Source organism: Anomaloglossus baeobatrachus, chromosome 2, assembly GCF_048569485.1.
Source record: "Anomaloglossus baeobatrachus isolate aAnoBae1 chromosome 2, aAnoBae1.hap1, whole genome shotgun sequence".
Classification (NCBI taxonomy): Eukaryota; Metazoa; Chordata; class Amphibia; order Anura; family Aromobatidae; genus Anomaloglossus; species Anomaloglossus baeobatrachus.
This window is the reverse complement of record NC_134354.1, coordinates 705,477,055-705,504,297: the sequence shown is the minus strand read 5'-3', so window position 1 is coordinate 705,504,297 and position 27,243 is coordinate 705,477,055. Positions and strand designations below refer to the sequence as shown.

The window sequence follows — 27,243 nt, the reverse complement described above, 5'->3', positions numbered from 1 at the left end:
TATTAAAAACATATATATAAGTCCGTAACATATCAGGAAGAATGTTGGAAGGGTGGGCAACGCAGTTGGGAGATCAAGAAGTGGAGAAGATTGTGAATGAGAACTTAAGAGATACCCAAGTCAGGATCATACATAGAGCTATCTATGGATTTAATATACTGAATGCAAGACATCCAGATAAGATGATGAGTTGTCCAAATTGTGGTACGGAAAAAACAGATCTAGATCATGGGATATGGCAATGCGAGAGGATTGAAAGATTTTGGAAACAGGTCCAGGGGGTAGTGAGGAAAATCTGGAATAGAAACGTGGAGTTGGATCCAATGGTCTGGTTATTTCACTATCAGCATCGGGAGGAGGGAGAGAAAGGGGGAGACAAGTTACCGAATCTTTTCCATGATATAGCAATGATAAGTAAAAGGGCTATTCTTCAGAAGTGGCTGGTGAAGAAATACCAACAAAAGAAGAACTTGTTAATCAATTGAAAAAAACGCTCATGTTGGAGAAGGTGATGGTGGAGAGGTGTAAAGAAAGGATGACAGCAAAATTTCAGTAAATGGAGAAAGTTCATAAGCGTTGTATGTTCTAGAGAAGAAACAATACAAATAATGTCCACATTTAGGTCTACGGAATGGTACATGAAGGAAGATCTGTCAGGGTCCCTGTGCGAGCTGAAAGTATAGCTGGCTAGAGTCTGGGTCGTGTCGCATGGAGAGGGGAGGGGGGGATGGGAGGGATAGTGTTTATAAGTAATGTTTGTAACAAGTTATCAAGGAATGCTGAAGGGGGGTAGCGGAGATTGGAGGCTGAAGAGAATCCTCATGGATAGAGGGATATAAGTTTAATATAGGAGAGATAATAGCTGCTCAGAAATGACACGTATATTGTGTAGGATGGTATAAGCAAACAAAGGATGTCTATATATAAGCAAAAGAGGAATGAGCTAATAGATAACCCTCAAAAGTGGAAATAATTCCCAAAAGCAAGGTTTTGGCTAGATTTCCAGTGGTAAAAATGGCAAAAAACGCTATTCCCGCTCCAGTGACGTCTCAGTCAAGTGCTGCACAGCCGGCTGCAGCTCAGTGAGTGAGGAAGAATGCAGCCGGCTGCAGCTCAGTGAGTGAGGAAGAATGCAGCCGGCTGCAGCTCAGTGAGTAAGAATGCAGCCGGCTGCAGCTCAGTGAGGAAGAATGCAGCCGGCTGCACGGATGTGACGTGTGCAGCACTTGACGGTGACATCACTGGATGGGGAACAGCGGTCTGCAATAACGCCTCTCACAGGCACTATTACCAACACAAGGTATTTGAGAGAAACATTGTTTCTCAATATAATATCGAACTAGACAATAAAAAATATGGGTGACCCACCCTTTTAAATCCCCCGCTGGGTGCCCTGCTCATTTTCATATTTTCCTTCTGCACTGCTGCAGAGACTTGTAGCTTACTGACATTTATAAATATCCTTATCATACTAGCTCCTTTTAGTGCAGCTTTTTCTATTTTGTTCCATTCATAGCATTGTTTTCACCATGTTTACCACTGGAAATCTAGCCAAAACCTTGCTTTTGGGAATTATTTCCACCTTTGAGGGTTAACTAGTAGCTCATTCCTCTTTTGCTTATATATAGACATCCTTTGTTTGCTTATACCATCCTACAAGAATATGTGTCATTTCTGAGCAGCTACTATCTCTCCTATATTAAACTTATATCCCACTATACATGAGGATTCTCTTCAGCCCCTGTTTTCAGGCATCTTGTTGCTACTTAGAGTATATTCACACACACACACATTTTTTGGTTGCATTTTGGACTTAAAAAAAAATAAAAAAAATTCTGACAACCTAAGGATACTTGCTAGTGATCTCGTGTTTTATATGTATGTTTTTAATATGAATTGTTTGAATAAAAATATTTTTAATCAAATGGCTTATACACGTTTTTTTGTAGGTTTTTTTTTTTTTTTTTTTAAATAGTGGCTGTGACTGGATTCCTAACATCCACCTCTATTCAAATTAATAGGAAGCGGACGTGCAGTATTCGGTCACAGTCACCATCAGAAGGTGGAAGAGCTATAGAACTGAGCATTTCCAGCTGCCTGCTACCGCCGCCTGCCCCGACAATAGCTGATCGATGGGGGGGGGTTAGGTGTTATACCCCTGCCAATCAGACATTGACGGTCTATCCTAAAGGGGGCTTTACACGGTAGCGATATCGCTAGCAATTTCTAGCGATAGCGACCGTGTAAGTACCCGCCCCCGTCGCGCATGCGATTGTTTGTGATCGCTGCCGTAGCGAACATTATCGCTACGGCAGCATCACACATACTTACCTGGTCGGCGGCGTCGCTGTGACTGCCGAACAATTCCTCCTTCAAGGGGGAGGGACGTTCGGCATCACAGCGACGTCACCGCAACGTCACTAAGCGGCCGGCCAATCAAAAGCGGAGGGGCGGAGATGAGCAGGACGTAACATCCCGCCCACCTCCTTCCTTCCTTCCTCATTGGGGCCGGCGGCAGGTAAGGAGACGTTCCTCGCTCATGCGGTGTCACACATAGCAATGTGTGCTGCCGCATGAGCGATGAACCACAACGCTAAACAACCCTTACCGATTTTTGACTTTGGGACGACCTCTCCATGGTGAACGATTTTCACCATTTTTGAGGTCGCTGGTAAGTATTACACGCTGCGATATCGTTAATGACGCCGGATGTGCGTCACTAACAACTTGACCCCGGCGACCAAACATTAACGATATCGTAGCGTGTAAAGCCCCCTTAAGGCTAGACCATCAATGTAAAAGTTTTGGACAACCCCTTTAAGTTCAATATTTTACTTGCAAAGTGAGGCAGTTGTTACTACTAGAGCTGTATATGTATATTTTACATCAGATCTCACATTGTAGAGTGTGGGAGAAGACTGGCGAATTGGTGAGGGTACAAGAAAGCTATAAAAAAAAACAAAAAAAAAAAACAAAAAACCCAGCCCTGCTATGATCCTCTATGTATACCAAGAGACTACACAGTTCTCATGGTGAGTGGAGTCTCATTAGAATTGGCACAAAGTTAATAGTGGGAAAAGCCTTATATGTGTGGAGTGCAGTTGACAATTGGTGTGTGCATAGCATAGTAGCTACATTAGCAAACCTGAAATGTTATCCTCACAGTTAGACCATAAAGGGATTATTCCGGCTCCACTCACTTCCGTATCAGAAGGCGAGGGCCCAGATGTCGTGATGTCTACGGTCACCTGCCATGACGTGTGCACACGTCACATGTATGGTGCCCTTGTCCTATTCATTAGAATAGGTGCTGGATAGTGATGAGCGAACAGTTTGGTGCTCGGTACGCGTAACGAGCATTTTGATGCTTGGGTGCTCGTTTACTGAGTATAACGGAAGTCAATGGAGAACTTGAGCACTTTTCCAGAAGATTTACAACCACTCGCGCACCAAACAGTTTGCTCGCCACTAGTGCTGGACCATCCAATTAGTTTACACAAAGCGGCCAAAACATCCTTTGTTTAAAATTGAGCTAACTACTTAGTACAGAACACAAAAGTTTACACGACTTCCCAATATACATCAGTTCCTAAAGAAAGAAGCTGGGAGTGGACGGTGTTGGCTGACTGCTCTATGTAATAGCTAAGCCAACCCCCTTCACATTGGCGGTGACACAGAGAATGGCTTGGCTACTGGACTGAGTAGCCAGCATGCCCCCTTTATATACTAATAATTAAAGTGAATTCATTAGTAACTTTTTTACGCTATTAATTGCAGCTAATCCATGACATTAAGGTGTTTAGAAAGAAACCCATGTAAGCCAGTGATCAGCCATACAAATATATGAGCATACCGAAGATTCCCTAAAGTCGCCCTTGCAGGCTACATAGACCCCATCCCACTATATTTGGAACACTCTTGAAATGAAATGGCACAGGTAAGGGGGGCGACTATCAAGCAAAGGCCCAAAAACAGGATAATCTACATACAAGAGTATAGGACTGATGTATTATCCATAGGTTATGATTCATCATTCACAACATACACGGACATCTTTGTATACATATGAGAAAAACCAGGTGACAGGTTCCCTTTAATATGAAGTACGGCCAGCAGCTTTCAGCCCTCCATTACAGTCTAGTATGCTGTATATGTCCCCAATCTGCTCTACTATACACAAAAAAATTTACAGACAGGGTGGTCCGGTCTGATGGGCATCTCTGCTCTTGATCCAGTGCCTCCTCTCTTCTTGCGATCGCCATCCTCCTTCCTTGTTTTGTGCAGATGACGTGCCCTACATCACGCGTATTTCTCTCTGCCCTGCTAAGCATAGCGCCAAGTACTATAGTGCGCATGTGCAGGGAGATGCCAAAGAGCGCTGATAACCCGTAGGTAAAGCCGACGAATGCACTACAGTACTTCACTCTGCCCTCACCAGAGCAGACAAGTGTGAATGTGCAGGAGCAAGACAGGGGAGAAGAGTGTATGGATGACATAGGATGCGTCATCCACATGAAGCAGGGAAGGAGGACGACAATCGCAAGAAGAACAGGCACCAGATCAAGACCAGAGATGTCCATGAGACTGGACCACCCTGTAGGAGTGTAATAAAAAGCATTTTTTGTCTTGCACAGCAGATTGGGGGCTTATATACAGCATACCAGAATGCAGTGACAGAGGCTGAAAGATGCGGGACATACTTTTTATGGGGAAAAATGGTGACAAGTTCCCTTTAATGTCATGGAATGGAGGGCTGCACAAAGCTAAGGCTAAAATCTTAAAGGGAATGTGTCACCAGGTTTTTTCCACCTCATCCGAGAGCAGCATAATGTAGAGGCAAATACCCTGATTAATGCGATGTCTCACTTAAACTACTTTCACACTGCGTTTTGCCTTATGTTTAGTGGTCCCGTCAGCCATCCGTCTGAACCACCCCTCCCCCACCCCACAAAGCGTGTTTCAGACGCATGCGCCGACAGGGCCATTGACTTAATGGAGCAGACTACGTTAGCGTGTGCTCTGTTTTGTACTATTTTCGGGCACATGTTTTCTGCAGGCGGACACCAAAATGTAGTCGACTACATTTTGGTGTCCACCTGCAGAAAACGTATATGCCTGAAAATGGTACAAAACAGAGCACACACTAACGTAGGCTGCTCCATTACAGTCAAAGGCCCTGTCGGCGCATGCGTCCGAAACACGCTTTGCAGGGTGGGGGAGGGGCGGTTCGGACGGATGCCCCAAAGGGACCACTAAACGTAAGGCAAAATGCAGTGTGAAAGGGACCTTACTGGGCTGCTTAGTGTAGTTTTGATAAAACTCTTTCATCAGCAGTATATTATCATTACAGGACTACTTGGTGTGCTGCCAAGTAGTCCAGCATATCCATGAGCTCTGTATAACTGCTAGATCTGCAGCAGAGAAAACATTGATTTTATCAAAATAACAGCAAACAGCTCAGTAAGTGACACATCGCTGGAATCAGGGTCTCTGTCTCTACATTGTGCTACTCTCAGATGGGGGAGCAAAAACCTGGTGACAGATTCCCTTTCAGGAATTTCCTAAGAGATTCTTACCAATTCCAAAGTGCTCGTTCCACATTGTATGTAGACCAATGGTGGCTTCACTGAGATGTTTCTTCAGTTCTTCAAAAGGAATGTTAACCTTAAACTCCACGTGGACTCCCAGGTCAAAGCTAAGTTTCTTCAGCTCTGCTACTCGTACTTCATCTTGTTTATTGCGACATCCTCCGATAAGAATGAGTTTCAGATTTTCTCGTTCCTCCGGAGTTTTCTTTGCCAGTAGAGTACTAAATGCACGGATCTGCAGTTTGTGATCCTTCTCTGGCCTGAATTGGCCAATAGACACCACAGAGTGCTCTCTTCTCTCGTGCTTCTCGTTCAGTTCAAGATCTAAAAATGTCTTGACATCACAAGGTGGATATACAATACTGATGCGATCACTGCATTTCCACAATTCCAAGACGTGGTTGAAGGTCCACGTAGAGTTCACCATCACCATATCGCTGCAAGACCCGACCCAACCGTATACAAGAGCAAACAAAATATAGTAAATCAGCTTCAGCCTGCTCAGAACAGGGTTGTTGGAAATGAAAGCGGCGTTGTTGAATCTAGCAGTGTGGTCCCGGACAATGGACAGCATGTCTGTACTGATGGTGGGGTAGTGCACGTAGCAGCCCACACGACAGCCCCCCAGGTACTTGAATAAAGGCAATGTAAAAGCATAGCCCATTGAATCAATGTAAATATCAGGCACACATTTTACCAGAGCCTCCCAGCCTAAAAGAATGGATCCCAAGCTCTGTCCCAGCAGGGTGAAATGTGGATAAAGTCGGTCTTCTACCAGGTAACGTTTTTCTAGAAACACAAACTTAATAGGGTAGGATAACTTAATATTGAACCTGCCGACTGCCCCATTAAGGATGTCCTCTCCCGAGACATCTTTGTCACCAGTGTAAACCACATACACAGCGTTTTTGTACCTGGAAAACAATAAAAGAAAATTAAAGCTCATAGAATTATATTCACCCATTGCTTTAACACTCGAAGTCCCAGAGAGGGGTCATGTAACATTTCTACCTTTGGAACCCAGAGACGAATGACCTGAAGGATTTTAGCTAACCTCCTATAATCACCGTCTTTTGTTCTGTAATTAAGGCCATTACTGTCGCACCACAGGAGGTTGTTGGTTTCCATTGAGTTTAGCCATTTAGTTTCTAGTTAGTTCTATTCAGTTTGGACTAAGGGCACGTCACACTTTAGTGACGCTCCAGCGATCCCACCAGCAATCTGACCTGGTCAGGATCGCTGGTGCGTCGCTACATGGTCGCTGGTGAGCTGTCAATCAGGCAGATCTCACCAGCGACCAGTGACCAGCCCCCAGCGACGCGTGGAAGCGATGCTGCGCTTGGTAACTAAGGTAAATATCGGGTAACCAGGCGCTTGGTTACCCGATATTTACCCTGGTTACCAGCGCACACCGCTTAGCGCTGGCTCCCTGCACTCGCAGCCAGAGTACACATCGGGTTAATAAGTAAACCGCTTTGCTTATTTACCCGATGTGTACTTTGGCTACGTGTGCAGGGAAAAGGGAGCCAGCACTGGCAGCCTGAGAGCGGCGGACGCTAGTAACCAAGGTAAATATCGGGTAACCAAGCAAAGCACTTCGCTTGGTTACCCGATGTTTACCTTGGTTACAGCTTACCGCAGGCTGCCAGAAGCCGGCTCCCTGCTCATTCAGATCGTTGCTCTCTCGCTGTCAAACACACCGATGTGTGCTTCTCAGCGGGAGAGTAACCTCCAAAAAATGAAGCAGCACTGTGTAATGAGCAGCGATTTCACAGCAGGGGCCAGATCACTGCTCCGTGTCACACACAGCGAGATCGCTAATGAGGTCACTGGTGCGTCACAAAAAGCATGACTCAGCAGCGATCTTGCTAGTGATCTCACTATGTGAGAAGTACCCCTAAGGGTCATTTGACCTTCTTTCGGGACTTCAGGGGGGAGCTCGACATTTCTGGGACTTGTAGTGTTAAAGGGAACCGGTCACCACTTTTTTGGCCTAAAAGCTGCGGCCACCACCACCGGGCTCTTAAATACAGCATTCTAACATGCTGTATATAAGAGCCCAGGCCGGGGGTATACCATAAAAAACACTTTATAATACTTACCTAACGGTCTCGCGGTGGGCCTTGTGGGCGTCTCCGTTGTCTGGTGCCGCCTCTTTTGGCCATCTTTGTTCTCCTTCTCCAGCCGCGGTGCATGACGGGTCCGACATCATCCACACTCGCCGGCATTCAGGTCAGGATTAAAGTATTGTAGTGCGCCTGCACAGGACCGGTGAGTGTGTATGACATGGCCGCGTCATGCACACAGGCTTCAGAAAGAGGACGAAGATGTCCGAAAGGGGAGGCACCGGCCCTGGACAACGGAGACGCCCATAAGGACCACCGCGTGACCGTTAGGTAAGTATTATAAAGTGTTATTTAGGTTATACCCCCGGCCTGGGCTCTTATATACAGCATGTTAGAATGCTGTATATAAGAGCCTGGTGGTGGTGGCCGCAGCTTATAGGCCAAAAAAGTGGTGACAGGTTCCCTTTAAGATTTCAAAACAAAAATAAATACTGAACCAGTAAATTTGCTTCCAGCTCCAGTGCTGCTATCCTGACCGTATCCGCCAGAGTGGAAGAGATGACGCCCCGACCACCTATCTCCTGATGCACGTCATCACTATTGGTCTGGCAGAGATTGTCAGGACAGCAGCTATGGAGCAGATTCCAGGGGGAGTATATGTTCTGTTCTTCTATTATACTCATGACTTGCCACTGTCAGTGATTTAAACAAGCCTGAAAATCCCTTTAAAAGGGAATCTGTCACCAGGTTTTTGCCACCTAATCTGCAAGCAGCATAATGTAGGGGCAGAGATCCTGATTCCAGCAATGTGTCACTTATTGGGCTGCTTAGTGTGGTTTTGATAAAATCACTGTTTAAATCAGCAGGAAATTATTATTAGACAGCCAGCTAGTCCTCTATATTCAATTAGAATGATAATATACAAAAATGGAGAATGGTGACCCCCAAATAAATAAACTAACCTATTAAAATATAAAAGACGTCTCAGAGTAGAACTCATTTATATGTATAAATACATGTGTGGTCAATATAAAGGACTGGCACATGACTTATTTCTTCCAAAGACAGTACTAAGGACCAGAGGGCATTCACTGCGAGTGGAAGAAAAGCGATTCCGACGGCTAAATAGAAAAGGTTCTTTACAGTTAGAGCAGTCAGACTGTGGAATGCCGACCACAAGAGGTAGTAATGGCAGATACTAGAACAGCTTTTAAAAAAGAGCTGGATGATTTCCTCAGTACACACAACATTGTTGGTTATAAATGACTTAGTGACAAAATGTAGAATTGGTGGAGGAAGGTTGAACTAAATGGACTTAGGTTGAAAAAAGACCTATGTAACTATGTAAAAATACAATAAATTTTATTGAAAAAAAATTATAAAAAAATATGTCATGAAGTGTATAGCAGTACAGAAGGCAAGTATAAATGATAGGTCAATGATGGGGATTTAAAATAAATGTGACAGCACGGATGACAGCCGAGACCATAAATTAGTAACAAGGGCAGCAATAAATAATTTAGATGTTGAATAAGTGTGCAGCAAGGCAAACTAATAAAAAAAAAATCCACATTCACAGAAAAAAAAAAAAAAAAAAAAAAAATCAATAAATAAAATCAGTTATTGTATTATGGTCAGACCACTAGAGGGTGCCCAACTACATTTAGGGACTGTTAATGTGAGAGGGGACCATAAATAATTAAGTAGATATACCGATAGGGAAATGGACTGCGTGGATAAATTAAAAACAAACAATAGCAGCATCATATAAAGTGACTGGTGCGTACCCATGAAAAAAACATATATATGCTCAGTGTTAGCATGTGTCAAGGCACATTTCACGTTGGCTTCCTCGGGGTGTGGTGTCAATGTGTGTTGAACAGTATGGCCGACATATCTGCACTGGCAGGTGCAGAGAATCAATTACCACAGCATCTGAATACAAGGGCAGGACTCCGGCCGAGGACCGCGTCACTTCCGGCCATCCTGGTGACAGTGTGGATCAAAAGGAAGAGTTCCTGTAAGTCAAAACTGACCCGCACTGTGCCATAGGGATACCTTCAAAGACAGGGGTAGGTGCTCCAGCGCACATAAGCACCCAGAGGTGGCCATGTTGTGTGCTGGCAATCGTGTGGGCAAATGTGAAGGATGTAGTGAAGGTAATAAAAAAAGTAAAGAAAGAATCCTCCATATTCACAAGCTCTATATAACCTTAACCCCCACTGATTGTACATGAGCAAAAAACTGCCAGTGTACACAGAAAGTTGCCAATCAGTGGTGTAAGTGGGGATATAGAGCTCCACATTCAAATAACTGCTAAATTTGCAGCAAAGAAAACAATTTTATCAAAACTGCAGCAAGCAGCCCAGCAAGTGACACATTGCTGGAATCAGGATCTCTGCCCCCACATTATGCTGTTTTCAGGTATCGTAGCAAAAACCTAAAGATTGTAATTAACCCCTTCACGACCGGACGATTTTTCGCTTTCCGTTTTTTTTTTCCGCCATTCTTTTTCTGAGAGACGTAACTTTTTTATTTTTCAGTCAATATGGTCATGTGTGGGCTCATTTTTTGCGGAACCAGCTATACTTTTAAATGAAACCATAACTATTACCATATAGTGTACTGAAAAACGGCACAAAAAATTCAAAATGCAGAAAAATTGCAAAAAAAGTGCAATAGCACTATTGTTTTTGAGATATTTTATTCACTGTGTTCACTATATGGTAAAACTGATGTGTGGGTGTGATGCCTCAGGTCAGTGCGAGTTTGTAGACACCAAACATGTAAAGGTTTACTTTTATATAAGGGGTTAAAAAAAAAAACAAAACAAAAATCGGAAGTTTGTCCGAAAAAAGTGGCACACGTTTTACGCCATATTCCGTGACCCGTAACATTCTCATTTTTCGGGATCTATGGCTCAGTGACTGCTTATTTTTTGCGTCTCGAGCTGACGTTTTTAACGGTACCATTTTTGCGCAGATGCTACGTTTTGATCGCCTCTTATTGCATTTTGCACAAAAGTTGTGGCGACAAAAAAAACGTCGTTTTGGCGTTTGGAATTTTTTTGCCGCTACGCCGTTTACTGATCAGATTAATTGATATAATATTTTGATAGATCGGGCGTTTCTGAACTTGGTGATATTAAATGTGTGTATATTTTTTTAACCCTTTAATTTTGAATGGGGCGAATGGGGGGTGATTTGAACTTAGTTTTTTTTTTAAATTTTTTAAAACTTTTTTTTTTTTTATTTTACTAGTCACCCTAGGGGGCTATAGCGATCAGCAATCCGATCACTCAGATACGCTCACTTTCTTTTTCACTGGGCCGCGGGCACAGTGAAAGTGAAAGCAAGTCATGTGTAGTACAGGAGTCATCACATGACCCTGTGCTACCATGACAACTACCGGAAGTCACGTGATCGCGTCACATGACTTCCGGTATCGGGCGGTAAGTAAAAGTTTACCGCGATCGCGCTTATAATGGCGCTGTCACATATTGACAGTGCCATTTAAGGGGTTAAACAGCACGAGCAGATAACGATTCTGCTCGTGCCTAGCAGGCACACATCTCAGCTGTGAAAAATCAGCTGAGATGTGCGCCGATCACAGCATGCTGCCGCCGGCAGACCGCGGGCAGTAACGTTATGACCGCTAGGATGTAATTTTACTGCCCGCGGACGTTAAGGAGTTAAGTAGAAGTCTGACTATGGGTATTATGTTATACCTTTTCTGTAAAGCACGCAGTGCACACCACAGCACCCTCTCTCCTCCACCTCCAGCATTGCAATATGGATGAAAGAAAGCCACTACTTTCTGCTCTTTGCCATCTTTGCCGAGTTGTACAGATGCAGCTCTCTTCTTCCCAACCCACAGTCGTATACAAAGGAGAAGAACAAAAAACAGGAGACTGATGGTGACGCTGGCAATAAGTGCAGGAATGAAGAGCGATGTCAGCATGCTGGAGGGAAAGATACAAAGAGAAAAGAAAATTATAAAATTAATATACAGTAAAATATCAGAAATGTGTACTATACAAAGAAACTTTAGTTAGGATCCACAGTGTCATAGGTGTGCTTCAGTGACAGGAGTGGTAAAGGCTAGGACAACATACAACAACATACTCATTTCTGAAATCCATATTTCACAATACAAGTGACAGCAGCTACCTCCCCCAATTCTCAATACACAGCTACGAGAGGATGGGTTTTCAAAAAAGAGTGAGGGAAACAATGAGCAAATGATGGGGCACACTAAAATCCAACATGCCTGATCCTTCCTGTAATATCTTCTGTTGTGGGAGAGTAGGACCACCTTTATATGCATTATATAATTGGCTGGTGGGTTCCTGCATAACAAGAAACTCAACTACATGTTTATTAGTTATTCTAATATCACCCTTGTTCTGGGAAACACATAGTCCGATAGGATAGAGTGGACAACACTAACACTTTGTTTAAAGGGGTATTCTGGTATTTATTATATATTATTTATCTTTTTATTTAAAGGGAACCTGTCACTAGTTTTTTGCCCTATAAGCTGCGGCCACCACCACCAGGCTCTTATATACAGCATTCTATCATGCTGTATATAAGAGCCCAGGCCGCTGTGACTACATAAAAACACTTTATAATACTTACCTAACGGTCGCTCTGCGGTGGATGTGACTCAAATGGACGTCTTCATCCTCCGGTGCCGGCGCCTCCTCTTTCAGCCATCTTCGTCCTCCTTCTGAAGCCAGGGTGCATGAGGCATCTACGTCATACACACTCGCCGGTCCCACACATGCGCACTACAATACTTTGATCCGCCCTGTTCAGGGCACATCAAAGTACATCTGCTCAGGACCTGAATGTCGGCGAGTGTGTATGATGTCGGACGCATCATGCACCCCGGCTTCAGAAGATGGAGAACAAAGATGGCCGAAAGAGGAGGCGCCGGCATCGGAGGACGAAGACGCTTATTTGACCCACCTCCACCGCAGCGACCGGTTTAGGGGAGTATTATAAAGCGTTTTTTTACGTTCTACACAGCGGCCTGGGCTCTTATATACAGCATGTTAAAATGCTGTAAAAAAAAAAAAAAAAAAAAAAAAGAGCCCACTGGTGGTGGCCGCAGCTTATAGGGCAAAAAACTGGTGACAGGTTCTCTTTAAAAAGATGGCATAAAAAAGTAGTAACCTACACTCACCCCTTATAAAGAAAAGCAGTCATTTGCTGCAAAAAAAAAAAAAACGTAATTACTTACCGGTAATGTGTTTTTTCTGAACCCATGACAGCACCACGAGAGAGGGGATCCGCCCTTCAAGGACAGGAAACCTCCAGGATTAAAAAGGGGCGGCACCTCTCCCCACTTCAGTTGGTTACCGAGCATGAAAGGACCTCCGGAAAAGGAACATTGTTAAAACACAAAACTACCACCAACATACAGCCATGCGGAGAGAAGTGAAAAACCCCAGAACTATTAACACATCCACGCGCAGGGAGGGAATGTAAGGGTGCTGTCATGGGTTCAGAAAAAAAACACATTACCGGTAAGTAATTACGTATTTTTCCAGCACCCATGACAGCACCACGAGAGAATTACATAGACAGGAAACCTAGGGAGGGACCAAAGCGTGCAGAACCCTTCTCCCAAAGGTGAGGCCAGTAAATTATAAATCCATCTATAGTGCTTATAGAAGTGGAAAGTGAAGACCACGTGGTCACCACAGAACTGCACGATGTGAACTTCTGATCTTTCCGCCGAGGAAGATGCCATTGCTATTGGGAAGTGAGCTTTCAGACATCTCCCTAACACTGGCGTAGGCGACAGAATTGGCTTCTATGATCCACCCAGCCAAGGTAGATCTGGAGGCTTAGAGCCCCTTCCCATTACCCCAACAGAACAACAGGGACTAGTCCCTTCTCCAGGTACTGGTGACTGAGAGATATGCTAGAAGGCCACGTCTAACATTGAGGTAATGCCACCCTTCCTCCCCTGATCTTTCAGATTACCATACAGTTCGGAAGAATAATCTCTGGAGACCTATGAAGCTTGAAACTACCATCGGGAAGGAAGCTGGTTTAGGTGGTCCCAGGACCACTCTATTCTCAAGAACCTGAGTAAGGAAGGAACTAAGATAGGGCTTGGATGTCACTAACCCTACGTGCTGCTGTTAACTTCCGAGATAGATCCTTAAGATATATGTACTCTAAGGCGGGCTTTGCACACTACGACATCGCAGGTGCGATGTCGGTGGGGTCAAATCGAAAGTGACGCACATCCGGCGTCACTTGCGATGTCGTAGTGTGTAAATCCTATATGATACGATGAACGAGCGCAAAATCGTCGTCATCGTATCATCGCTGCAGCCTCCGACATTTCCATAATGCCGGGGGAGCGACAGGTACGATGTAGTTCCTCGTTCCTGCGGACGCACACATCGCTGTGTGTGAAGCCGCAGGAGCGAGGAACTTCACCTTACCTGCCTCCCGGCTGCAATGAGAAGGACGGAGGTGGGCGGGATGTTTACATCCTGCTCATCTCCGCCCCTCCACTTCAATTGGCCGCCTGCCGTGTGACGTCACTGTGACGCCGCACGACCCGCCCCCTAAGGAAGGAGGCGGGTCGCCGGCCAGAGGGACGTCGCACGGCAGGTATGTGCGTGTAAAGCTGCCGTAGCGATAATAATCGCTACGGCAGCTTTCACTATATATCGAACGTGCGACGGGGGCGGGACTATCGCTGCAGCATCGGTAACACATTGTTACCGATGTTGCAACGTGCAAAGCCCGCCTAAGGGTTCATATATGGCTTGGTTAAAGCTGAGGATGAGAATAAGATCCCATGATGGAAAGGACAGACCACAATCAGGACTATTACAGGAGTGAAATGGGAATCCAGTGATCTCCCGCTAGGTCATAATTATGCAGGGCAGCTAGGGCCCACACGTGAACAGTTAGCGGGTTAATCGATAAGACTCAGTTTAGACCTCTTCTGGAGGAACTCCAATACCAACGCAAAGCCCGCCTAAGGGTTCATATATGGCTTGGTTAAAGCTGAGGATGAGAATAAGATCCCATGATGGAAAGGACAGACCACAATCAGGACTATTACAGGAGTGAAATGGGAATCCAGTGATCTCCCGCTAGGTCATAATTATGCAGGGCAGCTAGGGCCCACACGTGAACAGTTAGCGGGTTAATCGATAAGACTCAGTTTAGACCTCTTCTGGAGGAACTCCAATACCAACGCAATTGGCGCTGGGTCATCTAGATTTGCCCCTACGGATGACAAGGTTATCTCAGTACTGCAGTAGAGTTTAGCCTTAAATTTTGGTTTCTTGCATTGCATAAGAGTAGTGATCAGGCCAGGAGCAAACGCTCCGATACTTAGAAGTGACCATGTGAAGCCACGCTGCGATATGCCGCCCAGGATCGCTTCTGCCCTCTCCTCCCGTATTATCATAACTGCTGGAATGAGGACTATGGGAGGAAAAGCATAAGCCAAGGTGGAAGTTCCAAGTGATTAGCAGGGCGTCCACTGCCGTACAGTTCTCTTCGGATTATAAATAATGCTCTGCTTACTATTGCCATCAGTGATCAGGACAGAGAACCCCATGATAGAGATATGCCATTATCGCTTGAATGTTAGAGGATTACGTACAATGACCAGTTAAGGTGGCTTTACACACTGCAACATCGCAAACGATATCGCCGCAACGTCACCGGGTTTGCAAAACCGGCGACGCAACAGCGACCTCCCCCGCGACATTGCAGTCTGCGAACACATCAGCGACCGGGCCCGTGCCGTGAAGTTGCTGATCGCTACAATCGTTCAGGACCAGTCATTGGTCCTTTGTTTCCCGCTGTGCAGCATGATCGCTAGAAGTTTTCAGTGTGGAAAGGGGACTTTACAGCGACTGTGTTTGCGACTACCCTTTCAAAAGCTGCCTTACAATGTCCCCAATGACTAACTAGGCCGTTCTGCAGGTCCGGAGCGCTGTTGTGTCGTAGGCACGGGCTGCCTGTTGGACATCTCACCAGCGACTCACCAGAGACGTTGTAGCGATCCCGGCCAGGTTGGGATCGCTGGTGGGATCGCTGAAAGTCCCAGTGTGTAAAGGGGCCCTAAGGGAATGCAGGAACTGATCCACTGCTGTTTCTACTGCAAGGAATTCCCTGGTGTTTGGGGAAACATCGGTATCTCTTCCAGACCACACTCCCTGGACAAAATGACCTTGAAAATGGGTCTTTCAACCATGCTTTGGTGGCAAGCACCTTCGATACTTGGGTTATTTAAGGCATGCCCTTTAAAAGTCCTCTGGATGCAGCCAACAATGCAGGGATCCACTGTGTTGGGCCGGAGTGTAACACACTTGTCCGGATGACCTCCGAGAATCACCTGATACTTCAGAATGTTCACCTGAAGGACTCCGGCTTGTACCTGGACCAAAAGCACCACCAAGATGCTGAATGTAAAGGAGCCTAAAAAGGGACATTGTGTCTCTGAGGAGTTATCGGGACTTTTGTTGCCTGTGCCACTTGCACCTGGAGATTCTCTAGTTCAGACTCTAGAAGTTGGCAGTCTTGAGCTGTTGAATCTAAACACCCTCCTGCCTAAGTTCGGTACAATGTCGGGCAGAGCTGCCGATAACCATCTAGATACGGGATCTTAGAACCCTTTCCTCTCCTTAGAAGGGTTGTCACTACAGATATTCTTGTAAAGACCATCCCCAGACCAACGCAAGAGCTGGATACTGGAAATGTCTAAACTTCCCCTCCATATACAGGGCTACCCTGGGGAATTTCTGAACCCTGACGCATATCAGGACATGAGAACTACATTCTTCAGATCTACCACTGCCATGTGACACCAGGAATTCAATGTTTCCCTGTGGATATCACTGACTCCATTTGAAGCTCTCTAAGTCTGGAGAGTTTTCAGGTTTATTATTGTGCGAACCTTTGGAACGGAATCTGAGGCTAGAGTACAAAAAGGGTTCGGGTCCATTGGTTTGAGGATATCCTCACTTAGGACAGAAGAAAAAATGAGAAAGTTTCCTCCCCGGACCCAGGGGGAAGAGTCACTGGGGGGACCCTCTGCGTATCCTTAAGGCCTCTTAAACATAAATGTGGCGCTTCCCTTGATTTCCTTCAGTCCGACCAACAAGGCTGATCTTCAGGTGTTTCAGCCAAAAACTCTTTCCCAAAGGTCTACTGAAGGCTTGACTTGACGTGTACAGAACCCTTCTTTCTGTCGCCTGCTGCTCCGAAAAGATCATCCAGGACTGGGCCGAACAGAAATTCCCCTGGTCATTGGATAGGAAAAGTCACAGGGGTGAACACACCATTTCATTGTTGCGCCGCCCAGGCACCTGTTATTAATACCAGCAGTAGCAACGCAGCCACAGTAGCCACTGCAAAGTCTTGATCTTGTCTGGATATCCCCCCGCCAGCACTTCAGCCAGAGGACCCTTCTGGCTGCGCCAGATAAGGCTGCGGATTTAGCCGACAGCCTAGGTGAGACTGCAAATGTGTCTGTAAGGAACGCTGCTACCCCACGTAAGAAAAGGAGATGAAGATACTGTGTCGCCCTGGGCAAGCCAGGGGACACAGGTCACAACACCACCACACCCCACACCCCAGGTAGGCACATCAGCTAACCTACAAATCCTTGTTGCCTTCCTCCAGGAGTCTGATGCACACCAGGGGGTGGGCCAGGCGGTTGGCTCCGCCCACCAAGGAGCTCACAACTCTGGAGGCAGGAAGTAACCAGGCAGTCGAGTCAGGGACATGAAGGAGTGAACAGCAGATAGCCCCGGGCAGGGGAAGAGTGCAGTCTAGCTGAGGGGCTAGAGTAAACAAACAACAAGTGAAAGTGAAGGAAAGCAAAGTGGAAAAGGAGGAAAGCAAGAAGTGGTGACAAAGCAGAGGGAAGGAGAAGCCTGAGAGCCCAGCTGTGTGTAGGGCTAGAACAGCAAGGTCAGCGACGGCGGTGACTGTCCGGAGGGGGACCGTTTGGAAGTTCCTGGAAGGACCCCGTTGGCTGTGTGCCCGGTGGTCTGGAGCAGTGTTCCGAAAGACAGTCAGCACCAGGGCAGGGGCCTCTCGGACCCCGGCAAGGCTAGGAGTCGCCAAATTTGCCGAATCCGTCAGTGAAGGGGACGTAGATTCCCCCAACAACCAAGTCCCGATAGAAGGCAACAGTCCAACCTGTACAACAGAGGCACCGCCACCGCCAGGGCACCAGTCTCTGAGGGCCAGCGCCTGCGGGCAAAGTGTAGTGCTCCTCCGGCCCAGCTTGAAGCCGGGGAGCGGGTTACCGGTGGGGACCCATCGCAACCATCCGTACATACAGGTGCAAGGAAGAGGGACATCACCGTCACCTACCGGGGAAGCAAAGCAGCCGTCTGTGGGACCGTCCTACCAGCCGTTTGGTTTACCGTACAAACTGTGTCCAAGTCTCAGGCTGAGTGAGTACCATAGTGCCGCAAGGCACAGCGCTGCCCCCGCGTCCCTGCGCCCACCAGGCCCTACACTTCACATCTCTTCACCGGGCCCCGGGATCACCAACCCCTACCCACGGAGGGGCAACACAACACCTGACTGCTCCCATCACCATCCCCGGGTTCCCCATCCAAAGCAGCGGTGGTGCAATCACCACAACCGTGGGTGGCGTCACGAACTATAACAATCCCCACACCCAACAAAACCCCTTTCACTCACGGGCGAGGAGTGCCGCTCGAGACACCCCGGGATCCGGCCCACAGCTCGAGCCACCACTGAGCAGCTGCCGGACCCGAGCAGAAGGGGTGAGCGCGGTGTGCTGACACCCTCCTCCCCGCCCGCGACAACTTGGCGTCACGAACAGGATCTTACCGCTCTGCCGTCTGGTAGAGGTGCGCCTTGTTACCGCCGGAGGTATCCGGCAGAAAAATTGCAGAAGCCGCCATCTTTGGCGCGAAAAGTTCCCGCTCGAGCGTCTTCTCGAGCAGTAGAGGCGCGAAGGCCAAGACCCCGCCCCGAGAGAGGAGGGGCCGGAAAGAGCTAAGGGGGACGCAGATGGAGAAATGGCAGCGTCCTCGAATTGGAGTGCGGGAATACCCGCCACCGGAGTACCCAAGCTCTGGGGGAAACGAGGCGGAGTAGCTTTTGAGGACTGCGGCCCGGGTGAACTCCCCGCCGGGACCGCTGCGTGGCTGGAGCGGGAGTTGGACCGATTCTGCGTGAAGGTGAGGGCGCAGAGCCTGCAGCAGTTGATGGATTGGAAGGCAGAGATGCGAAGGATGGTTGCCGTAGTGGGGGCCCGTGAGCAAGGGGCCGCTGCAGCCGTGCCGCGTCGCGATCAGTCCACCCAAACCCCAGATCCGGCCCTGATTGAGTGGGAGACGGACATCAGCACCGCGGCTGGGGGTCCGGAGAGAATGTCGTTGATGGAGGAAGAGGTCCCAAGCATGCCGCCTCCGCCGCCATTCCTAACGGCTGTTAGCGGTTCGGGGTTGAACTGCCAGTGGGAAGAAAACCCCATGTACCGCTCGGTCCCGGAGTGGGCCGACCCCCTGCGGTGGTAGCCGCCTCAAGGGCAGCGGATGCCCGCTGCAGCAGTCCCCGTTGGGACCACCATTGTTTGTTTGTTTAAAAGAGAATGATGAAAATGATAATTACCGAACAGTTACCTGATTTGCTTAAGTGATTGAACCGGCCGGAGCCGGCACCGTTGTCCCCGTGGGGACCGTTTAAAAAATGGCATGGGAACTATCCATGGACAAGCCCGTGAACTTGCAGGGCAACCACAGACGTTAGTGGCTTGTAAATATGTTGGTTACCGTTACCGGTTTCCGCAATGCCGCCTCCGGAGAGGCAGGTTGGAGGGAGGGCCCTGAGCAGAGCAGGCTGGGGCCCAGCCACCAAAGGAACCGGTGGCTACCCTCTGGAGGGAAGGACAGATCCCGCTCGGGTACCGTGTGCTGGACTGTGGGTCAAGGGGTGCTGCCTGGGTTTTAGGGGCAGCATCAGGGCCAGGTTACTTGGGTGGGAGAGAGCGGAAACCGTGACCGTATACCGTTGCAACGTTAAAAGTAAAATGTGCCTCCCGTCTTGGGAAGAAGTTATTTAAAAATGTTATGTATGTTTGTTTAACCCTGTTATCCCCTTTTTCAGAAAAATAAAACCGGTGTAGGACGGCAGCCCGCGGACGGTCTGCGTTTTGCTAAGGGGGAATGTGTCGCCCTGGGCAAGCCAGGGGACACAGGTCACAACACCACCACACCCCACACCCCAGGTAGGCACATCAGCTAACCTACAAATCCTTGTTGCCTTCCTCCAGGAGTCTGTGATGCACACCAGGGGGTGGGCCAGGCGGTTGGCTCCGCCCACCAAGGAGCTCACAACTCTGGAGGCAGGAAGTAACCAGGCAGTCGAGTCAGGGACATGAAGGAGTGAACAGCAGATAGCCCCGGGCAGGGGAAGAGTGCAGTCTAGCTGAGGGGCTAGAGTAAACAAACAACAAGTGAAAGTGAAGGAAAGCAAAGTGGAAAAGGAGGAAAGCAAGAAGTGGTGACAGAGCAGAGGGAAGGAGAAGCCTGAGAGCCCAGCTGTGTGTAGGGCTAGAACAGCAAGGTCAGCGACGGCGGTGACTGTCCGGAGGGGGACCGTTTGGAAGTTCCTGGAAGGACCCCGTTGGCTGTGTGCCCGGTGGTCTGGAGCAGTGTTCCGAAAGACAGTCAGCACCAGGGCAGGGGCCTCTCGGACCCCGGCAAGGCTAGGAGTCGCCAAATTTGCCGAATCCGTCAGTGAAGGGGACGTAGATTCCCCCAACAACCAAGTCCCGATAGAAGGCAACAGTCCAACCTGTACAACAGAGGCACCGCCACCGCCAGGGCACCAGTCTCTGAGGGCCAGCGCCTGCGGGCAAAGTGTAGTGCTCCTCCGGCCCAGCTTGAAGCCGGGGAGCGGGTTACCGGTGGGGACCCATCGCAACCATCCGTACATACAGGTGCAAGGAAGAGGGACATCACCGTCACCTACCGGGGAAGCAAAGCAGCCGTCTGTGGGACCGTCCTACCAGCCGTTTGGTTTACCGTACAAACTGTGTCCAAGTCTCAGGCTGAGTGAGTACCATAGTGCCGCAAGGCACAGCGCTGCCCCCGCGTCCCTGCGCCCACCAGGCCCTACACTTCACATCTCTTCACCGGGCCCCGGGATCACCAACCCCTACCCACGGAGGGGCAACACAACACCTGGCTGCTCCCATCACCATCCCCGGGATCCCCATCCAAAGCAGCGGTGGTGCAATCACCACAACCGTGGGTGGCGTCACGAACTATAACAATCCCCACACCCAACAAAACCCCTTTCACTCACGGGCGAGGAGTGCCGCTCGAGACACCCCGGGATCCGGCCCACAGCTCGAGCCACCACTGAGCAGCTGCCGGACCCGAGCAGAAGGGGTGAGCGCGGTGTGCTGACACCCTCCTCCCCGCCCGCGACAATACAATAATCTCTTCTTCTTTAAGCTGATCCCTAAGTTGGTCAGACCATACCGCCATCTTGATGCGCAGGTAGCTGCAATGGCTGATCATAGAACCCTAGCTGAAGGTTTCTAGACTTTTTTTTTTTTTTTGGGGGGGGGGGCTTTTTCAGCATGAGTGTCCATAGTGGACCTGACTGTTTTTACTGGCTGCCCCGAATTTTTGATCATAAGCATTGATGACCTAAAAGGGAACGGATTCTGAAGATTCGTCCTCCCCCCTGGGAACCGTTTGAGTCCCCGGAACCAGGTCTGCATTTCATAAGGCTATGACTCAAGTAGATAGGGATCCTAGTGAATCCCAGACCACAGCCCTAATCATGGACCTCAGGACCGAGGTAAACTTCGGGCTTAATCTGAGTCTGTTGAACACAGCTCTGGCCAAGCTCTTTAGACCAGGTACTAGACAGCTCCCGTTTACAGAGAGCGCATTCCCTGTCTCTAGTTTTTACAGCTGCATTTCTGGGTCTGTCCTGAACCTGAAGGAACCAGATAAAAAGACCTCTGTACAAAGGGAACTTTCACGAAGAGCACTTAACACTCAGATGCCAAAAAACAAAGAGGTGGAACCGGGTTGGAAGTAGGAGTGATGTCATCAGACAAGTCCCTCTGAAGGCTTTCCAGAAGTCTGGTCTATTGGATTTCAGACTCTGCTGGCTGGACCGGGTGTCCCTCCTTCCCAAGCGTATCTCACCAGAGTCAGAACACTGCTCCCCCGTCTGCGCTGAGGCCTGCTTTCCTGCTGCCTCTTCTGAGTGACAGCCTATGGCTGTGGTGGTAACAGCGGAGGATGCTGCTGCTCCTCATCTATTCTGCTGGAGGGCTAAGCAGGAGCATACCGATCTGCTCCATGGTTGCTGTGGTGTAAACACTCTCCGGGCACCCATAGTCCCGGCACTTCCGGGAAATCTCAGAAGCGCGTCATCCTTCTTGCGCATGTGCAGATGATCACCTGTGTGGTGGCCGGCCATTCACAAGATGGCGCCACACTACATGCCACCGCCGCGAAAATACAGATCCGGACAGCCACGCTGGATCGTACCCGTAACCTCATGCCCCACGGACTGACCGGGTAAGATGGTGGTCGCCACACACTGCTGTCGCGTTTCGGCATCACTAACCATAGACAAAACCCCCGTGGGCTGTTGTGGTGTGTCCTAATCCCTGATATCCGGCAGGACCACCACCAATCCTCCTCCCGTGGGGAGTCCTGAAGCAGGAGTATAGCGACGCTCACATGCACGGCCCCCATGGGTCTGCTGTGGCTATTCCCTCAGCAGCTCAACCAGCCGTGGCAGGACTCGTGCAGCTGCCAGTATCGACTGGCCAGGGCTGGAATGCTTTTCACAGTCTGCGGCCGCGAGGACGCTGCAGCAAGTAATTGCAGCTTACCTGCTCCTTGCCGCCCGTTCCCAGGCCGACTTTACTAGGGGAGGGGGGGGCTACCCGCGCTCAGACAGGACCCCCGTTGGTCTGCTGCGGAGCCACAGCACTGCGGCCGACCGGCCCTTACCTGGTCCCCGTAGGCTCCACACCACTTCCGTGCCTCGCCGCCCGACATCAGCCCCCCGGGCCTGCCACGGCGGCACTGGAGGAGGGTGTTCTGCTCGCAGGTCGGACCCCCGTGGGTCTGCTGCGGCGTCTCCACAGCACCTCGGCCGGTCGCAGCAGGACCCGTGCCCTGCCAGAGCCCGCCGGCCAGGGCTGGAATCCTTATCTTCGGCCCACCAGGACCATCCTGAATCTTCCTGGAGGCTCCCTGTTCAAGGACAGGAAACCAACTGATGTGGGGAGAGGTGCCGCCCCTTTTTAATCCTGGAGGTTTCCTGTCCTTGAAGGGCGGATCCCCTCTCTCGTGGTGCTGTCATGGGTGCTGGAAAAAAAAAAGTCCTTTGCAGACATTCATATTTGTTGCTTTTGGAGCAATCACAGCTCGGTACCTGATCTGACAGTCTCACACTCCCGAGGTTTGATTGGCAGCGTCTGGGAGTGAGGGGTGAAGAAGAGCCCAGCTACACTACAAGCAGAGATTACACATATTGAGCTCCAAAAGCAAAAAAATAAAATACATCATTCTGCAATGGATGGATGCAGCGCAAAACAGAAAAGAGCCATAGAATCAGGGGAGTCAGTGATTTCTAAAAGGTATTTTCCATCCACATAGCCGCATAAGGACTTGTTTGTTTTTTTAAACATCATAATTGCCAATGTTTAATCCCTACACTGCCACCAAAAGCAATAATAAGCGATTAGGCGTCATATATATCAAATTGGTGCCAATAAAAGCAGCAGTTTGCCATAACAAAAACAAGCATTCACACGGCTCCAGCACCAACACAAACTGATAACGTTATACCTCCGAAAATAGCAGCACAAACCCCTATTTTTTTATTATTACACTTTCTTTTTTCTATTTAAGCAGTGAAAAAAAAAAGAAAAGAATAATACAGGTTTGGCATTACTGTACCCACACAGACCTGGAGAATCATGCTGCCAGATCATTATGACCGAATGCCATAAAAACAAAACCTCCCTCCTAAATTGGAAGCACTGCATTTTTATTTTCAACATTTCACCTCATGTGGATACTTTTTTCTTGAGAGTGAGAGGGGGTCAGTACATTGTGTGGTAAAATGAATGGGGTCATTTAAACACCGCATCCTCCAAAAAGCAAACCTGCATCTGGCTATGTGGAAGGAAAATAAAAAAGTTAGGTCTCTTAAAAGGAAAGAAAAAACTGTAAAGTCGCTCAGTCATAAAGGGTTAATTTCCCTCCCGAGCCCGGCTGGTATGGTGTGGTGTGGGCCCCACCGCTCTCCACTCGTTTTGTGCAGTGATGTCATCTTGTCTATGAGCAGATGCTGGTGGGGACCACAAGAGAGAACTAAAGTGACAGCTATAGAACATGGCTTCTATAGCATATGATCATGTAAGTGTAAGCCATGGCCACAGTATGGGTAGGTTATGGTGACTGTAGGGGCACAGCGGTACCCAGCGACTGTCAGCACCACAGCAGCCGTGACTGACACCACTACAGAAGGTGGAGGTGCCAGTGGATGCTGTGTGCCCTGACACTGTTGCTATGGAGGCCTTTACTTATTATATCCAATTTCTAGGTCTTAAAACAGACACTGACAACACCACATTACAGCAGCTTCCTACAGCCAGTGACACCACATTACAGAAGCTTCCTACAGCCAGTGACACCACATTCCAGCAGCTTCCTACAGCCAGTGACACCACATTACAGCAGCTTCCTGCAGCCAGTGACTGCACATTCCAGCAGCTTCCTACAGCCAGTGACTGCACATTCCAGCAGCTTCCTACAGCCAGTGACTGCACATTCCAGCAGCTTCCTACAGCCAGTGACTGCACATTCCAGCAGCTTCCTACAGCCAGTGACACCACATTACAGCAGCTTCCTACAGCCAGTGACACCACATTACAGCAGCTTCCTACAGCCAGTGACACCACATTCCAGCAGCTTCCTACAGCCAGTGACACCACATTCCAGCAGCTTCCTACAGCCAGTGACACCACATTCCAGCAGCTTCCTGCAGCCAGTGACACCACATTCCAGCAGCTTCCTGCAGCCACTGACACCACATTCCAGCAGCTTCCTACAGCCAGTGACACCACATTACAGCAGCTTCCTACAGCCAGTGACACCACATTACAGCAGCTTCCTACAGCCAGTGACACCACATTACAGCAGCTTCCTACAGCCAGTGACACCACATTACAGCAGCTTCCTACAGCCAGTGACACCACATTACAGCAGCTTCCTACAGCCAGTGACACCACATTACAGCAGCTTCCTACAGCCAGTGACACCACATTACAGCAGCTTCCTACAGCCAGTGACACCACATTACAGCAGCTTCCTACAGCCAGTGACACCACATTACAGCAGCTTCCTACAGCCAGTGACACCACATTACAGCAGCTTCCTACAGCCAGTGACACCACATTACAGCAGCTTCCTACAGCCAGTGACACCACATTACAGCAGCTTCCTACAGCCAGTGACACCACATTACAGCAGCTTCCTACAGCCAGTGACACCACATTACAGCAGCTTCCTACAGCCAGTGACACCACATTACAGCAGCTTCCTACAGCCAGTGACACCACATTACAGCAGCTTCCTACAGCCAGTGACACCACATTACAGCAGCTTCCTACAGCCAGTGACACCACATTACAGCAGCTTCCTACAGCCAGTGACACCACATTACAGCAGCTTCCTACAGCCAGTGACACCACATTACAGCAGCTTCCTACAGCCAGTGACACCACATTACAGCAGCTTCCTACAGCCAGTGACACCACATTACAGCAGCTTCCTACAGCCAGTGACACCACATTACAGCAGCTTCCTACAGCCAGTGACACCACATTACAGCAGCTTCCTACAGCCAGTGACACCACATTACAGCAGCTTCCTACAGCCAGTGACACCACATTACAGCAGCTTCCTACAGCCAGTGACACCACATTACAGCAGCTTCCTACAGCCAGTGACACCACATTACAGCAGCTTCCTACAGCCAGTGACACCACATTACAGCAGCTTCCTACAGCCAGTGACACCACATTACAGCAGCTTCCTACAGCCAGTGACACCACATTACAGCAGCTTCCTACAGCCAGTGACACCACATTACAGCAGCTTCCTACAGACACTGACACCACATTACAGCAGCTTCCTACAGCCAGTGACACCACATTACAGCAGCTTCCTACAGCCAGTGACACCACATTACAGCAGCTTCCTACAGACACTGACACCACATTACAGCAGCTTCCTACAGACACTGACACCACATTACAGCAGCTTCCTACAGCCAGTGACACCACATTACAGCAGCTTCCTACAGCCAGTGACACCACATTACAGCAGCTTCCTACAGCCAGTGACACCACATTACAGCAGCTTCCTACAGCCAGTGACACCACATTACAGCAGCTTCCTACAGACACTGACACCACATTACAGCAGCTTCCTACAGCCAGTGACACCACATTACAGCAGCTTCCTACAGCCAGTGACACCACATTACAGCAGCTTCCTACAGCCAGTGACACCACATTACAGCAGCTTCCTACAGACAGTGACACCACATTCCAGCAGCTTCCTACAGCCAGTGACACCACATTCCAGCAGCTTCCTACAGACAGTGACACCACATTCCAGCAGCTTCCTACAGCCACTGACACCACATTACAGCAGCTTCCTACAGACACTGACACCACATTACAGCAGCTTCCTACAGACACTGACACCACATTACAGCAGCTTCCTACAGACACTGACACCACATTACAGCAGCTTCCTACAGACACTGACACCACATTACAGCAGCTTCCTACAGACACTGACACCACATTACAGCAGCTTCCTACAGCAACTGACACCACATTACAGCAGCTTCCTACAGACACTGACACCACATTACAGCAGCTTCCTACAGACACTGACACCACATTACAGCAGCTTCCTACAGACACTGACACCACATTACAGCAGCTTCCTACAGACACTGACACCACATTACAGCAGCTTCCTACAGACACTGATACCACATTACAGCAGCTTCCTACAGCAACTGACACCACATTACAGCAGCTTCCTACAGACACTGACACCACATTACAGCAGCTTCCTACAGACACTGACACCACATTACAGCAGCTTCCTACAGACAGTGACACCACATTACAGCAGCTTCCTACAGACACTGACACCACATTACAGCAGCTTCCTACAGACAGTGACACCACCACATTACAGCAGCTTCCTACAGACACATTGTAAAGTCATTCACCCCACACAGGACAAAACCACAGCCAGAAATCCTCCCTCTGCCTGACCCCACACTACAATATAAGGAGCCCATCAGATACACGCAGCGCACAGCGTCTCACCGTAACATAGAGCAGAAGCACAGCGCCATTGCTACATGACAGGAGCGTACACGTCACACCAAACACTGCCGGGCGCCTCCTGATGACGTCAAGGCGCCATGTGATCAGTAGAGGGGCGTGGTCCGGAGGGAGAGGCGTTGACTTTGGAT

The 27,243-nt window shown here is 48.8% G+C and overlaps 1 protein-coding gene across 2 annotated transcripts in view; it reads right to left on the bottom strand.

The window, feature by feature from the left end:
- The window catches only part of ALG11 (ALG11 alpha-1,2-mannosyltransferase), a 28,086-nt gene extending 906 nt beyond the window's left edge, over positions 1-27,180 (bottom strand). Inside the window, exons 1-3 of one of the 2 annotated variants that reach the window (XM_075334582.1) lie at positions 27,095-27,180; positions 11,382-11,615; positions 5,577-6,502 (exon numbers count right to left, since the gene is read on the bottom strand). In XM_075334582.1, coding sequence (XP_075190697.1) covers positions 5,577-6,502; positions 11,382-11,615; positions 27,095-27,123 — 1,189 coding nt within the window. In that variant the 5' untranslated portion in view covers positions 27,124-27,180. Of the gene's footprint in view, positions 1-5,576; positions 6,503-11,381; positions 11,616-12,901; positions 12,988-27,094 lie in introns of those variants that run through there. The other variant, XM_075334583.1, reaches the window with a different exon arrangement.
- Positions 27,181-27,243: the final 63 nt, after the last annotated feature.